The sequence below is a fragment of the Caenorhabditis elegans genome, chromosome V, assembly GCF_000002985.6.
Source record: "Caenorhabditis elegans chromosome V".
NCBI lineage: Eukaryota > Metazoa > Nematoda > Chromadorea > Rhabditida > Rhabditidae > Caenorhabditis > Caenorhabditis elegans.
This window is the reverse complement of record NC_003283.11, coordinates 5888474-5904851: the sequence shown is the minus strand read 5'-3', so window position 1 is coordinate 5904851 and position 16378 is coordinate 5888474. Positions and strand designations below refer to the sequence as shown.

Sequence of the window (16378 nt, the reverse complement as noted above, 5' to 3'; positions counted from 1 at the left end):
AAAAAGCGAATCAAATATTTTTATTCATATTCGTAGAACAAAATATAGCCAGAAGTTCGAATAGACAAGGATATCTCAGATCTTGTTGCAGGCCGAATAAGGTCATCCGAGCAATAGAGCCAAGAATTTTCCGTATCTTCTCTTGTGTAGGCTATGTAGTGTCCATTTGTCGGTGTTTCGCCAAGATGGCAAATGGCAGCAACGAGTGAATACTTGTCATGTTTCTCTTCCTGAAAGAAAGCATTTAAAATCAACTTTCCATTGCATACTTCGAACCATGATAATATTTTTTGTTTCACAACACTTTATGATCTCGCAGGATTTCATTCTATCAAGTAACTGTCCATATTGAGAGTCTTGTTGCTTCTCTGATTGCTCCAAGCCATTTTTCTCAATTTCAGGAAACTTTTGTAACGACGAAATATCAAGTTCAAATGATGGTTCCAAGGAGCAATTGATCTTTTTTGTAGAAAATTGAGGTCCCTCGAGTTGATATCTTTCGAGGTTAATGACTAAGCATCTGAAATTTCTTGTTTCAAAACCAACTAATCTCAAAAATGTATTACTCTGGAAATCTCGTAATTCGTTCGCTCAGAATTGCATGTTGGTGGTTGCACGATGAGCATTTCTTCTCGATTGGCGTCCATGTAGAGAACGATGACGATAGCAATTCTTGTACGGACAGGTTATCTCTATAATTGAAAAAATGAATAAGACCTTCCGTGTTCAAGACTATGTCTTTGATTTCTGGAAAGCGTCTCTTTTTCATTTTATACATTTTATAATGAACGAGCCCAATCAGTCTAGCAAGATGCCAGATTTCCATGGCATGCCAGACAAGCATCCGTTAACAAAATCGGCAACTTTTCTTGTCAATGGCACTTCATATCATAAAAAACGCTGTACTTGTCATAAAATAAGTCTACAGATTCAAACAAACCTCATGTGAACCGCCAAATCATTCCGAACATCTACTCTCACTTCCTCCTTGCTGCATCCTTTGCAAACGTAACATGTTTCCACGTTAAATTTAAATGCTTCAATTGGATTCAGCTGCTTAGCTTCCTTCACATCATCTCCCTCATTGTCGGCTTTGTATTCTGCCACGTCATCGATTGCCTCAAATAGCATTAGTAGAAACTCGTGGGCATCCTGCTGATTTTTGTTCGCAAAATCATTCCTGATCATACCAATAAGCTCTCGGAATGTTTGAAGATTCTGAAAAATTAAAACTAGCAACAGAGCAGGATATCAGCAATTCTCACTGCTTCAATAATTTCAGGTTGAGTTTTGCTTGAATTGGAACGTTTGGTGAGAGCAGCCATAATCTTGAGAAAGTCTATGAGCACTCTGTATTTTCGGCAGAGGACTTCAGAATGGGACGCTTCATTATCGAAATAGTCGATGTTTTTCCGAACCAGACAATAAAGTTGTTCACACCTAAGTGCAAACGAATGACACGAAGACAAAGCCTGCATTGTTGAATTCAAAAAACACGAGTTTCCAGTGTTCACAAGTCTAAACGAAAATTAATGGAAAACAAAGAGATTTCAGTTACACTAACTTCCTGGTCACAGACGAGTTGACTTTCGAAAAAGATCTCGAAGAATTCGTCTTCCTATTGTTGTGCTTCTTCCCATCAATTACATCAGTAGACACATTGGAAGATTTGACTTTTGGTTCACTCGCTTCGAAGAGTTTAGGGTGTGCTCTGAAATTACAACTAAGAAATGCCACACCATGTGGAATAGAAAACAAACCTTTTCCTACTTCCCGTGTTTGTTGCATTCTTCGAAGGATGCTCTAGCTGCTCCGGAAATACTTCTGATCTGACGATTTCCAGGAGTGGTGCCTGTAAGCCATATTTACATGAATGCCCATCAAGATTTTAAAGATATGAAGTTAGCACTTGCCCCGCGCGTTGAGATTTTTGTAGAATTCAGCGGTAAGTTCGTTTAAATATCATATACAATGAGCTACGCATTTCTGTCAATTCTAGCAATAATTGCAAACCGTAAATTTTACGGAAAATATGATTTTCAAATTGATTTGAATAAAACCTGGCAACATGATACACAGAATAAACTGAGAAAATATCATATTGGAATGATCAACGCCTGGCTTTCCGGAAATTTCGTTTCCGGTTTCAACTTTGCGTTTCAGATGTTCCAGATATTGATATATTCGCTATTCAGTTAAATTAATTGGAACTGATACACACTGAAATAAAACAAAATATCGTAGCATCAAAAGTCTGACAAAAAGTGACTAGGATTCGAAAAATCGAGTTCCCGCTTCGATCCAGCATCCAGCGTCCAGAATCGTTAAACCCGTACCATTTTATTTTCTTCCAATGGCTTTTTCAATTCCTCTATTTCTTCTTTGAGTTCCGCTATCTCCTTTTCTTTACCAACCAACAAATCATTGAAATAGACGACAAGTAGATTAAATGTGTCTTGTGTCACTGCACTCTGAAATGAAACAAATTATAAATTCAAATTAGAATCCTTGTTCTAGACAGTTAAAAGACAAATAACATACCTCTAAATTAAGTTTCAAGAGCTCTTCAGTTGCATTATTGATATCCGTTACAAAGTCTCTCATTGTATAAATTCACGAAAAATCGAAAAGTCGAGAAATAAATCAAATTGAACTTTTCTATAATACCTTTCCATCTTAACGTGATTGGCGTGAATCACATTTTCGTTGAATTTCTTCTGTAATTAAAAACATTTTTTAGGAAAATTTAATTTAATTTATTACGACTGTTGAAATGGCAGTTTAGAAATCTTTATGAGTTGGATGAATATATCTTTATTTGTTTTCCTGTATAAGAGGCTAGTAAGTGCGTCTGCACTGCCTATTAGTTTTTTTTCATCAATTTTTCTTGAACGGAGATAACACAACTTGTACATGAGTTATTTTTTTGAAAATTTCAGTTGCGATGTATGTATTCTTATCAGCCGATGTCTCCAGTATATAAAAAAGGCTCCGGCAAATTTGAAACTTAAAAATAATCTGGAACTAAATGACCCTAATTAACATTACGCATACAATTTATGTATAGCATAAATGTCTCACTCACTTTTCTTACTTGTTTGCTTGCTTCTCATCAGCCTAGACTTTTCTCTTGAGGATTCGTATCTTCTAATGAATTCTGATAAAATCCAGGGTGACATGCTTTGACAGGTATAATTTGAATTCAAATTACATGGTCCAAATGAACTTTGAATTTCCAAAGTAATAATGGTTGTATCTTGTCACGAATACGTGGAAAAAAAACCTTTTCCTATCACGACTTTGTGCATATTTCAAACAAAAAAATTAGTGCACATTTTTAAATAAATTCCTTTTTTTTTACGGAATATTCGTAATCTCTGATTACTAGAATAATTGCAATCTTTATTTTAGAGCTCATTATTCAATTTTTCAAAAAAATGGACGACGAGAGAAATCCAACTGTGATGAAATGAAGTTAACGAAATGAAACATAGAACGATTCAGATGATTAACTTTCTGCTTTCCATCATCCTAGACCTATCACGACCTTCTTCCTAGAGTTTATATTTAAAACTTAATAAAGTTTATGGTTTCATGTTTTGTAAGGTATAATTTGAATGCAAAACGAAACCGACCATAGATCAAAATAAATTTTGGGTGTCCAAGTAAATAAAAGACTTCCATTTTTGACAAAATCTGATCTTTTATTTTTAGAGAATTCGATTCCTTCTATTATTAAATTTATGAATAATCACATTTTAGCTTGAAACTAATATGAAGTATTGGCTGATAAATAATAGTAAGCTGGTCAGCAAATTAGAAAATACACTTTTTTAAATGCCAGTTTTTAATTTAAAATTTAATAAAAAATAATACACACATCGCACTATTTTCTTCGTGATCATTCTGTACCTAAATTGAATCAAAAGTTCTCTATTATGTTTTTATTGTACTTTAGGCAAACCTTGTGAATCGGGAAGTCACACATTTAAATGTCATACATAATGAGCAGTCTAGTAAATTTCATAGTTCGTTCTCAGCTCGAGGAGTTCAAGATTTTTTGAGCATAGAAACTTTTTGTTTTCATTTTTCAAATACATATATATTCATCTAACCACTGGCTACTCCTAGTCACTGAAAATAGTTTCACTCTTAACGTTTACAAGTAGTGACTATTACAAGTAGTGAAAAAATACTAAAAAGTTGCAAACCTTGAGCAAAAGTTCGGCGAAAAGCGGACAGGTTTCGCCCAACAACACTTCACAATCATTCACAATCAACACTTCACAATTATTGAAAAAAAAAACTTTATTGAGGGTTCAACCTTGGGTGAGACATTAACAAGAGCTCAAATTTGAACTAAACTTTGGTGCAGTCTTGCCCAATTCTTGCCAACTTTTGAAACAAGCTAACAATGTTTAAAAAGGAAACATCTACCCAATCATGTCAAATTTTTCACCCAACCTTTGCGCACGTCGTTTTAAACTCCCATGTTTGCAAACTTCTGAACCAAATTTGTATCTTTTGTTGAAAGGTAATGCGGAGTTGCCGGTAATTAATTTTCATACCGTTTTATTATTTCCGTTAATTTCTTATTGGGCTGCTGTACATTTCCCACATTCCTTTCGATACAAAAGATTGTGTTTAGATACATTAAAAATATTTAGTTCGATCTCTATTTTCTCTTGGGTTCTCTCTGATTCATAATTTGCAATAGTCGTTCGCTGATAAATATAACTTGTAATTAATAGTCATGCGACTAAAAACGACATTCGAGTTTTTTCTCCATCCGTTATTCCATAATTTCAGTGATGATAACGGACAGTGAATTGACAAGTTATTTCCGGATCCTTCATGCAATATTTGGAGGTACTGGATGCATTCTGAATGCAGTTCTCATACTACTCGTTATATTTGAAACTCCAAAACATATTCGTTTGTATTCAATTTTGATTTTAAATTTTGCTATTTTTGATCTGGCTGCTTGTATTTTGGACATTTTTATTGAAATCAGGTATACTTTTTTAAAAATCTAAATGATAAAACTGATAAACCTTCTCAGGGTTCTGCCCTACCCGAATGAAGATTCAATGGCACATATTATGAATGGTGTTTGCAAACACTTTGGATTGACAGCTTGTGCCGTTGGGTAGGTCCTAATCTGTTCAAAAAAATATATTCAAAGAGTTTTTTCCAGATTCAGTTTGTATTTACACACACTGACCCACTCAATTTGGTCGTTGCTCATTTCTTTCGCATATCGATATTTGATTTTGTTCAAGACAACTTTTAAAAGAAATAATATTTTATTGGTGATTCTTGCTTTTTATTTTCCCTCGTTTTTGCAAGCTGTAAGTAATTGACAATTGGTTTTTTTGGCTTTTCATTTTGGCGACTAGATATATTTTTGGCTCCCCACCGCAGTATCTTTTTTGAAAATAAACAACATTTTAGAAAAAATACAAAAAAGATTTTGGCATTTTTGGAAAAAAAACTTGACCAAGAAGCGTATTTCGCATAGCAGAAACGCATTGAAAAGGCCGGCAGGCTCCAGACAGGCCATAACTTGCGGTTGCCTACCCATGAAAGCTTAAATTTATCTGAATCACACCACATTAATGTATATCACCAGAACTTCAGGTAACATACTGGACAAATTTTGTGGAGCGCTTCGAAATTCTTCCAATACTCATGAGAGTTCACCCCGACTATGACTTCAGTGATAGCTCTATTTTGATAACTGGAATTACTAATTTATATACACCATCTGTTGTCTATGGAATGCTGCATACCACACTCCCTGTTACACCAATTTATATTGCTATTTTCATTACTCGATGGAAAATAATCAAGGTTTTAAAGAAAAACCAAAGTTCTATGTCAAAGGGTACCAGGGCACAACACGACCAACTGCTAAAAATTTTAACGATTCAAGCAATTCTTCCATCAACTTCATTTTTTACCTCGTGGCTGTTTATGGGGTGTGAGTTCAAAAATCTTGAGGGAATGTGTGAAGATGAGTTTCAATTTCAGTAAGATTTGGTTTGTTCCAAGGTCAAGTCTACGAACATTTGGTTTTCTCATGTGCTATTTTTATGCCCGTAATATCTCCTATTATATACATAGTTTTTATCAAACCTTACCGAGAATTTTTCGTCAGGTATGTTATTTGATTGTGATTCTTGAATGCAAAGTTATATTCCAGATCATTTTGCAAAAAATGCTTTAAGAATGTAGTTCAAGACAGAACTCAAACACAAATGTATAGTAATCCAGACCAGTCAACAAGCGGGAATAGACAATTGAATAGATAAATAAATAATTTAATAATGAAATTCAAATATTGAGCTGCTTTTAAATTTTTAAAAAATACATATAAATTGATAATGGAAAAAAAGTAATTTTGTGTCATAATTTCAGTGATCTTACTGGTAACGGTTTTCCGTCGGGTCCTTGAGGTCCAACTGCATCATCAGCATGGTAAGGTGTCCCGTAAGCAATCATGTATCTTTAAATAATCAACTCAATTTTTTAAAGGTTTTATTAGTTTTTATTAAGAAATCGCCGACCTGGAGTATTTTTCTGGATTTTATTAAATTAATTTTCGACCACAAAACTCTGTTAAAAATTCGAAAAAAAAAGGAATTTATTTCAAAAATATTCGATTTCTCGTTTTTGGTCCGGAATTCAAAAAAAAAAATTTTGTGACAGGTTGCTGGGCACTTGTAGATTTCAGTTAAAACATTTGGGATGGCCAAGAGATGCCACCTTTTATTTTTTTTAAACTTGCTAATTTTTCAAACTGTACACATGTTATATGCGGTAAGATTGCATTTAGACGTTTTTTAATCACCCGCAGCATTAAAAACTCACTTTCCATCGATTTCTAACTTGCACACCAAATCGCCGGAAAAATTAATGTTTTGGGCAAAATCTGCATGTGACACAATACTTTCAAACGGGTGTCCAAACATTCGTTCACTGGCACGTTGAACCTTGTTGGCGATAAGTTGAAGATTACACGGATTGAAATTTGGTAGTTCTCTGACTTCTTTGTAGGTTGATTCAACGACATTGTTCAATTCAAGATTACAACAGACATATCCAGATGGATTATGAAAACAAGTTTGAAGAGGAAGTGTATCTTTTGGTGGGTATGAGTATTTTACATTTGGTTTGCTTGAATATTTAGTCGGTTGTTCCATGTCTCGGATCTAGAATTTGAAACTTAAATTTCATAGAACAAGTTAAAAGGCTTACGTTGGATGAGTATTGGGAAGATTCTTCTTCTTCTTCTCTATTATGTTCACCATTGTCATCTCCATCTTCGTAAGCACCACTAGTTCCGTTCGATTCAGCTTCAAGTTTCTAAAACTTATGTGTTGTTCTAGTTCAATTATAAAATGAAACCTTTCCACGATAAACTGGGATTCTCATCAGCTTGTTCTGCTGCTTGGATCTCTCCACAAAATCAAGTATTGTCGGCTGTGAAACTGCGTTTGGCTGAAAATCTAAGTATTACTTTACCGTAATATGGTTCGAACCTTAATAGTAGTAGATTCTCCATCATCCTCGTAATCATCTGCTCCATTCTCATCGTCGTTAGTAAAATTCTCAGTTCCTCCACCTTCACCTTCCATAGAATCGTCATGATCATCACTGTCTTCACTGCTCTTGCTACTCTTTCGACGACCACCGACCATTCCATCACGAAGAGATTTTCCTTTTTTCTTTCCTTTCCGGCGTGATTTTGAGCAAACTAGAAAAATACGAAAATATGTGCCATGTTTTGAAATTTTTTCTTGTTAAGAAAAACCAGAAAAACGCTATTTCCACTTTAACCTTAAGAATACTTACGATCACATGCCATTTCCTTCTCCTCACTCTCGTCTTCTTCAGACAACTTTCTGCACATTTTGCACATCTTCGAAGACTTTCCTTTCTTTCCGTTTCTTCCGTGTTTTCTATTGTTTGTACCGTAGCTATTTCTCGATCTGTAGTTATTCACCTGTAATGATAATTATAGTTAGTTTTTGCGGAAGTATTTTAACACTCACACCATTTCTAGTTTGATAAGGATTTTCAGCAAGTTGTTGTGGAGGATATACTTGTAGTTTTGGTGGAGGAGGTGGAATATATAGCGGCCTTTGGGGTGCCTGATTATAGTTTGTAGTTTGTGGTTGAGGCTGATATTGCTGTTGTCGTTGAGGTGCAGGAAACTGCTGTGGGTAACCTTGTTGGTAAGATGGAGTTGGATTCTGATAGCTTGGTCTATTGTTCCCCCATTTAGCAGCTGGAGGAGGTTGTGCCAATGCAGAGTAAACTCCTTGACGCTTAGTTTTGTGATTAGTGTTTATTTTTGATTTGTTAACATGAATAGGCAATTGTCCGATAGTTGGTTTGCCTTGACTTTGAATTATATGCCTTTGAACCGGAGAAGCTGGAGCACTGGAATCAATTGGCTGGATAAGGAGCTGATGGAGCACTGGAGTCTGAGATAATACAATTTGTTTTACAAGTTTCTGCTTTCACAATCAATATCTCACCTTTATGAAACTATTTGCTTGATTTAAATTTTTATTCGAGGTTGGCAAAGAATCAACAGGCAGCCCATGATTTCCCCCTGAATGAACCGAACGAAGTGTTCCATTTCGAAATGATGTACTTCTTTTGACACGTTTCTCGGATGGTTCTTTCATTAAAATGAACTCCCACATTGGGACTATCCGAATATCGCCACGTATTTGAAATGTGGGATCTTTAACTCGTTTACATGATTTGCTTGGCACACCATACCTGTGATCTGAAAAAGTCTAGGGTTAGGAACTGCAAAATCGCGATTTGTTGCTGAGAAAGTTTTTTGTTTAGCCTTGTGATGTTTCTAGTTTGTTTAAAAGTAAGTTAACATTCTGAAAGAATTTTTGAAAAATTTGTGATCAACAAAATTTTAGATGTTTTGAAAAATGAAAAATGAAAAATGAAAAAATTTAAAAGCTTTCAGAATGTTTACTACCAATGAACCCTTCAATTTTTTTTTAATTTCTAGCAACTCTACAGTGTTCTAAAGCAGTGGAAAAAGCATTGAATAAATTTAAGATCGAAGTTTTAGGTGTTAAAAGTGTAGCTTTGCTGCTTAAAATTGTCTGCAAGTAAATAAAAAACTGTTGGGAAATTAAGAAAGATAATAAAATGATATATCACTCAAATATGTATAAATAAATTTAACTTTGAAAACCCTAAAATAATTTATAGACTTTGACAATTATTAAACATCAAAGATAAAAATTATACTTTCCCTCCATACTAATAGGAAGTAAACAATATTGTTAATAATTCAAGGTCTTCAAGGTCAAGGTATTACACTTCTTTTCTATTTAAATTTTTCAGCACAGCTCACCATGACAATTCCCTTCAGCAACATCCGGTAAAAATATGAATAGTGATAATAGCAATGGCAAAATCATATCAGCCGTTGCCCAGCTATGATCTACAATTCTCGAAAGGGAAATAAGCTGTGGTCAGCGCCGGGTGAACATATTCAACTGGTATCAGACGCTTATCAAATTCTTTTTGTAAGCCTGTATGTTGTGATTCGATTAGGCAATCTTCTTGATGACAACATGTTCAAATCATACGAATTAAAAGAAAGAAGACGATTTATGTATAATAGTAAGCATGGTGGGATGTCAATCATTAGGAAATATAACCAGTTGAAACATTTCTTTTTGTGTTGTCACGAAAATCTCTCTGTGTTTTGGCATTTGCCAAAAATGGCAATTGTGGGAGAAAAATATATGAAAAGTTATGTACAAGAACAATGGGACAATTGAGAAATGAGAAAGATTATCGAAAATAAAAATGCGTCGAAATTTACAAGCACCGGAGAAGGAGGAAAGAGAATGAAATGGTAACGAAACATGAAAATGATAGCAGCAGAAAAATAATAACGAAAGAATAAATAAAATAATTGATGATCTCTAATCCAAATCGAATCCCAATATTTCTTGAAGATCCTCTAGCATATCCATACTATTGAATACTTGAATATATCGAATACCAAGCACAGCTGCACTTTCACAATTAATTTTTGAGTCGTCAATATAAATTACTTCCTCTGGTTGAACATCTACACAGTCTAATGCGATTTGGTAAAATCTTGGATCCGGCTTTTTGACTCCTTCTTTACATGATTCAATGACGTGATCAAAGTATTTTTCCATATTCGGAATTCTTCGCCCATTTCTTTTCTCGTCAACATGATAAGTGTCCAACATTAAAATCGTCTTGACTCCCCGTTCTCGAAGTTTCTGGCACGCTGTAAGGACCGCCTCTTCCTGAAAAACAATAACTTTGTTTTGCAAATATTTCTGCTAGATTTTTATGTTGGAAGCGAGAGAAAACGGAACTTAACAGTTGTTCTGGAATAGTAATTCAAAAAAATGATAGCTTCAGAGTTTAGGAAAATCTTCAAAAAAACAGAAACTCACGTAGACAGCATCGTTATCATATTCCGTGGCTGAGAAGAACTTGAGACTTTCCACTTGTGAGCCAAACTGAAAGTGTTTCACATAAGTTATGATTTTTTAAATCAAACATCTAGACTCTCAGACTTGATTTAAATTTTGATAAAGTGATATTTGTTTTTAATATTGGGAATCATCAGTCAAAACCAAATTTTGCACTAAGCTTTTAGTGTCGAGTTTGACTAGATGTTTTTTCTAAATTTTTTTAAATTTTCGCTGCAATTTGTTTTTTAATGATTTCCCAGCTTTTTATTCGGCACTGAATATGAGAACATATAAAATATTTTATTGACTTACTATTAGGCTTGGACTTGAATTGAAAATGTTTTTTTTTAATTCGAAAAAATATTCTGGAAAATTGGCTCAAAATTTTTATTTGCAAAAATGATAATTTTTTTTTTGGAAAATTAAAATAATGGAAAACTCCGTAAATTGAAACAGAAAATTTTTTCGCTCAAATTTCTCAAAAAAAAAATCTTACCTTTCGATTGTAAGCCGACAGGAAAAGTCTATCGAAATCCTTGGCTGTGTAAATTCCAGTTAATAAATCTTCTTGAAATCCTTTTGGGAGAATACTCGACAATTCCTTGCTAACTAGTGTAGGGATCAGAGAATTATCGAATAACTTGTTGTCTTCCTCGATTTCTGGAAATTGAAACTTGTATCTCAAAGCAGAACCCGTACAATAAATTCAAAATATATTTTTATCCGAAAAAAGTTTTATTCGGACCCTCAGACTAACCAATAAAATTTTCTAAAATTTATGAAAATTGCATTCTTCTTCCATTTTTGCCTCTTTGCCGTACCCTGCCACCTTTTATTTAAAGATAAAAAAAAAACTCACTTCTATAAACATGAACATTTCTTGATTGCATCCACATTACTTCTCCATAGTCAAAAATCACAGCTTTAATTGGATTCTCATCGTGGTTCAGTGAGTCCGCATCAGATGAAGCCGATGAAGGCGCTGTGCTTGTGCTCATTGTCAGTATCAGGAAGTGGGTTTTTTCCTGCAAAAAGCACAAAAATCAGTTGACAATGATTCGAACACACATATGATAGATAATAAGTAGTAGAAGAGAGAGAGAGAAGAGGAAGAGACAAGGATGACAATGTTTACCCATAGAAATAATATATAATACGAAAATTTGAAAGTCAATCGGGTAGTCACACATTTTTCCGGAATATTTATTCCAGACAGCATGGTAATAAGCCAATACTGAAAATAGAGAACATTGAAACAAAAAATAAAACAATTTTGGATCAGGCGAACCGTGTCGAAAATCGCCAGAATGTTGAAAAAAAGCGATTTTGTGTGTCATGGCTATTGCCGCCAAAATGGATAAAAAAGAGACCAATGTGAGAGCGCACGCGTACTCATTTGTGTCGATATCAAATTAATTGAAACCCATGAATAATGGTCAGTTTTAAGGTCTTTTAAGGTATAAACAAATATATGTTTCATTGTTTTAGCGTTCAAGTGTCCCAGTGAGAAAAAAAATGAAACGGAGGATGGCGGCAAGAACAAGAGAGGTTTTTGAACTTTGAACAGTTGACTAGACATTTTAGGCATCAAAAAGGGTCTCTCAACTTCAAAAGAGCCTACCTAACCTTGTCAAGGATGAGCGAAACATTTGGGAAAAAAAACCTACGCATGGGACGCGGGTCCTTGAATAGGAAGAGAGGCACATGAGATATGAAGGCGGTGGGGGATGAAAACACGTGGGAACTTGAACTGTAGTTTTAAAAAAATAATTTTGCAAAACGTTGTGATAAATTTCAGAAAACTGGATACATCTTAAAGGCAGCGCAAAGGAATGACCTGTTTAAAAAAATTTCGCTGCTTTAAATTACAAATATCAAATCTAAAAACTAAAAAAATAACAATTAATAATCTCGGAAAATGTTATTTAACAAGTTTTCGCAGCACATAATTTTGCCAAAGCTTTGACTAATATTGAAAAAAAAACAAAATACATTTTGCCAAAACATCTATTTACTCCAATTAAAATATTACTTCTGTAAAATTTTTTGTGCTTATTTTCTTTGAATGATTTTCAGTTAGGGTGGCGAGTGAGTTGCACAACTTTGGAATACTTACGGTTGCTTTACTTTGACGGTTTATATCTCGGTTCTCTTAAAATTTATCAAAAAATGTTCTACAATCAAAATGTAGAAAAATATTTTGCAAATATTTTGTCAGTTTGCAATTTTTGAAAAAAAAAACTAAAAATAACCGAAATATACGCTGTCAAAGTAGAGTTAGAGGTGTGAGTCTACAATGGAATAAGGTACTAGGCTATTCAACAGTATGATAGAAAAATTTCACTAGATTTGCGATTCAAAAAATTACTTCTCACTCAACCAACGTCTTAAATACGATAAACACTTAAGTTGCCAAAATAGACAGTTGTTGTTTTTAAAAATTTGGAAGTTACAATTGAAAAGTATGTGGCCTGAAGGGCATTTAGTGACGTTTGTCATATATCGAATGGCTAAAATTAAACTAATTAATATTCATTCAAAACAGGTGACCCATCCTTTGAATACGATTTGACCAAAAAAACCAGGAAGTAAACGCTGACAAATTTTTATAAAATAATGTGAGAAAAAGCGAAGAAATAAATATTTTTAGAACTATGCAGATTGGTACAAAAAAATATTCTTACAAATCACAAAATATAAAAAACTTACAGATGAAATTCTCAACTTATGATAATTTACAAATAGGAGACTTCGAATTCGGGTTCGTGGAAATTCATTTCAAAATTGAAAAAAAATGAACACAGATTAAACTAGAAATATAAATTGAAGGTCAAACGCATCAATTCAAATTGAAAAATGAAAACACACTGAGTTTGACACCTCCCATCTATCCCATCGACTTTGCAAAAAATCGACACAAAGTTAGCAAGTACGTATGTGGGATAGGGGACAGCTGTCGGAAGAAAGAGAAGAAGTTCACGTGAAATTGAAAGGAATGGGAGAATGGAGAATGTGGCTCAAAGAGATGAAGCTTTTGTTGAAATATGCATTGAATTGGCAAAAGGACGGGTAATAATTAGATGAGTTTTTTTTTTCTAAAAGTGTAACATTGTGAATAGTGGAACATCGGAGATGTTTTTTGAAAGCTTCCACGCAGGGAAAAATGCGTAACACCCCTAGAATTTGACCTACTTTGTCGTTGAAAATGTTATAATTTGGTCAAAATTGAAACGTTCTCCCTCCACAACAACAGTAATTTATGATTTTTTCCAGGAATTTATGAATCAGTACAAATACAAGCGTTTTTGTTAATATATGGAAGTGTTTTCATGAGACATGAGTAGTATGGAAATACAATTCAACACAATATGTTGTTCAGTACTGTTCTGGATTGAAAGGGCACATGGTTCAGTGAAAAAATTGCAAAAGAAATACCGATTATGAACACATGAATAATAGCAAATGATGGCGAACTTATACCATACATCAGCATTGTTTCGGAATAATAATATTCGCGAATAGAGGCAAAGTATCAAAACGTTTGACTTTATAGCAGTCTTGTGTTTATATTTTTGGTATGTCCGAATTCGAAATAAACAAAAACAGTGACCAAGAACCAAGTGGCTCATTGTGTGAAAATATCGAAAAAGGACTGGAAATATATGGTAATTTGCTTCTTTCTTTTTTTGAACACTAGATCTATGGGCAATAAAAGATGCGTTAAGTTTGTATAATTTTTGTTTTTGATTATTATTTATTATAAATTATTTGTATTGAAAAAGTTTCACGATTTATGTTGAGAAGGGAGAAATATATTCATAGCAAATTACAATTGTTTAATGATTAAACTTCAAGATGAACTCAATGATCAATAGGTTTTGTCAGGGAACTTCATCAAGTTCAAGGGAATTATAGCAGATTCAAAAGTATAAAAGTGTAGAGATCAGTATTTGTGGTATTTGGTCAAACTCTTTGAAATTATGAATGCTAATAAACTAGATTGAATTATGAAAAGTAGGTAAACAACCTACCTGCCTACATGACCTACGCCCTTGCAAAAATAGGCCGTAGATATGAATGCCTGCCTACTACAACAACTCGTTGAGAAACATTTGAATAAGTAAAATATCCAACCATGAAAAAAATGAGTCAGAACAAAAAATTTATATCAAAGGAAAAGAGTTTCCTTATTTTTTCCTGAACTGGTCTCATTACTACATCTTTAAACTCAAAGTAAAGAAAGTTTTAGGACGATTTGACTCACTCCCACTCCTTTTTTAATTTCCTACTTTTGCCAAGGATTCGCAAATGATTCAATTCACTGGGGAATGTGAAACACATTTAACCGCCCGTCCACTTTTTTTTGAAATTCAGGATAAAACGAGTAATTCTAGTTTAAAAAAAAGAACACAAAGATCAAAGCCACCTGACACCTTCCGAGAAGACGTGACTTTCAGAAAAAGTGCAAAATAATGGAAACAGAAAAGAGAATGAAGGAGTGAATTGTTGTGTCTTTCAATGTGAGCGGATGTTTGTGAGTGCTTACTCGACGAGAATAAAGCGCCGAGAAAAGCCATATTGTACCTCTAGAGACCGGCCATAAAATGTTGAAGACGTGAGAGATACTCAAAAGGAGATGCATCTGGAAACGAAACCAGAGTTCAGTTGTGTCTCACCACCGGAAAGTTACCGGAAAGTGGCAGGAAACTCAAAAAGAGAAGGAAAAGTGGACAGGGGATTTCTTGAGACACAATCTTGAAAACTTGTAACATGTGATTATGAGAAGTTTTTTTTTGAAGAGAGAAAGTACATTTTAGAATGACTGACAATGATTGTTTTGAAGTAAACTAGCCTCTCTTTAATTAAAGCCAACAAGACTAGCAGTGGGAACGAGTAGATTATCATAACATTTTTATGTAAATTGTTACTGTAATATTTTGCTCAATCTCGTAAACTGATTTTCCCACAATTTGGAAATATTTGCTGTATACTCCTATTAGTGTTTCAAAAAAGATCATACAAGTCTCAAGCTAACCCCACTTACCATGACATTTTAAAAACTACTCCAATTATCTTCCCTAAACACATTATGAAACTATGGAATAACAACAAAAAAATAGGGGAGAAAATAACTGAAATGTGACAATGATCATCTAGAATTGCGGAAATAAATGAAAACAAGAACGCATGTGTGGGTCCACTGAGCAAATAATTGTGTGGTCTGGGAACTATGAGAAAGCCTCCTACTCTTTACAGAGAAAGGCAACATTAAGGAACAAAAGAGAAAAGAAAAAACACACATAGGAGAACAACGATCATCTTGTGCCACTTATCAAGTAAAAAAATGACGGGAAAGCGGGTATCATCAATCATAAAGAGCTTCCGATTGCTCCTGGCATTCAGAGAACCACGGAATATTGCACGTTCTATGCACATGGGAATTTTGAAACCTGAAACTTTGGAAGGGGTTCGGATTCAAGGATTCGGGAAAGGGTCGTGCGTTTCTAGAGAGAAAGTGTCAAAATATGATCCGAACTGGGTACGGGCAAAGTAAGAGTGTAAAAATTATCTTTGTATGCTTTTTGTAACCTAGGAAGATTTTGAAATTCATGAGTTAAATTAAGGAACCAAGGTTTTTATTGAAAAAAAAAACTTAAAAAATCAAGCCAGTTTTTGAAAATACAATAGATTTTCCCATACTACACTATTTTTGAAACTAGAGAATTCTTGCAAAGTTCAAAAGTTTGAATATAAGTGGGGATGATCTTGCGGAACAATTGCTGATGGGCAATTACAGGATTTGATAAATTGCCATGACAATTTGCCGAAAAGAAAACATTTTGAGTACTTTTGAATTTTCTCTGGATTCT

The 16378-nt window shown here is 34.0% G+C and overlaps 4 protein-coding genes and 1 non-coding gene across 5 annotated transcripts; 1 reads left to right on the top strand and 4 right to left on the bottom strand.

Annotated features, from left to right (window-relative positions):
- Positions 1 to 8: 8 nt before the first annotated feature.
- Positions 9 to 2719, bottom strand: C04E6.5 (ubiquitinyl hydrolase 1). The gene is made up of 10 exons (NM_072136.4): positions 2682 to 2719; positions 2542 to 2640; positions 2337 to 2471; positions 1761 to 1852; positions 1565 to 1711; positions 1266 to 1518; positions 941 to 1218; positions 567 to 692; positions 277 to 520; positions 9 to 230 (listed from the first exon to the last, which is right to left on the bottom strand). Exons 2-10 carry the CDS (start codon positions 2602 to 2604, stop codon positions 21 to 23), a joined length of 1548 nt encoding a protein of 515 aa, NP_504537.1. The 5' UTR covers positions 2605 to 2640; positions 2682 to 2719; the 3' UTR covers positions 9 to 20.
- Positions 2720 to 4811: 2092 nt separating this feature from the next.
- Positions 4812 to 6314, top strand: srd-16 (G-protein coupled receptors family 1 profile domain-containing protein; the record flags this gene model as incomplete). Its single annotated transcript, NM_072135.1, has 6 exons — positions 4812 to 5014; positions 5063 to 5149; positions 5198 to 5351; positions 5641 to 5983; positions 6034 to 6160; positions 6206 to 6314. The coding sequence occupies 6 exons, from the start codon at positions 4812 to 4814 to the stop codon at positions 6312 to 6314; spliced, it is 1023 nt and encodes a 340-aa protein (NP_504536.1).
- Positions 6250 to 9531, bottom strand: grd-9 (Ground-like domain-containing protein). Its single transcript, NM_072134.6, has 9 exons — positions 9398 to 9531; positions 8547 to 8803; positions 8058 to 8492; positions 7858 to 8008; positions 7545 to 7759; positions 7411 to 7503; positions 7261 to 7368; positions 6874 to 7214; positions 6250 to 6508 (listed from the first exon to the last, which is right to left on the bottom strand). The coding sequence occupies exons 1-9, from the start codon at positions 9462 to 9464 to the stop codon at positions 6409 to 6411; spliced, it is 1767 nt and encodes a 588-aa protein (NP_504535.2). The 5' UTR covers positions 9465 to 9531; the 3' UTR covers positions 6250 to 6408.
- A 117-nt stretch (positions 9532 to 9648) lies between these two features.
- On the bottom strand, positions 9649 to 11537 carry C04E6.7 (HAD family phosphatase). Its single transcript, NM_001383311.2, has 4 exons — positions 11368 to 11537; positions 11005 to 11168; positions 10488 to 10553; positions 9649 to 10334 (listed from the first exon to the last, which is right to left on the bottom strand). Exons 1-4 carry the CDS (start codon positions 11504 to 11506, stop codon positions 9978 to 9980), a joined length of 726 nt encoding a protein of 241 aa, NP_001370372.1. The 5' UTR covers positions 11507 to 11537; the 3' UTR covers positions 9649 to 9977.
- A 403-nt stretch (positions 11538 to 11940) lies between these two features.
- Positions 11941 to 12081, bottom strand: C04E6.14. Its single transcript, NR_068814.1, has one exon. It is a non-coding gene; the product is annotated as an Unclassified non-coding RNA C04E6.14 (non-coding RNA).
- Positions 12082 to 16378: the final 4297 nt, after the last annotated feature.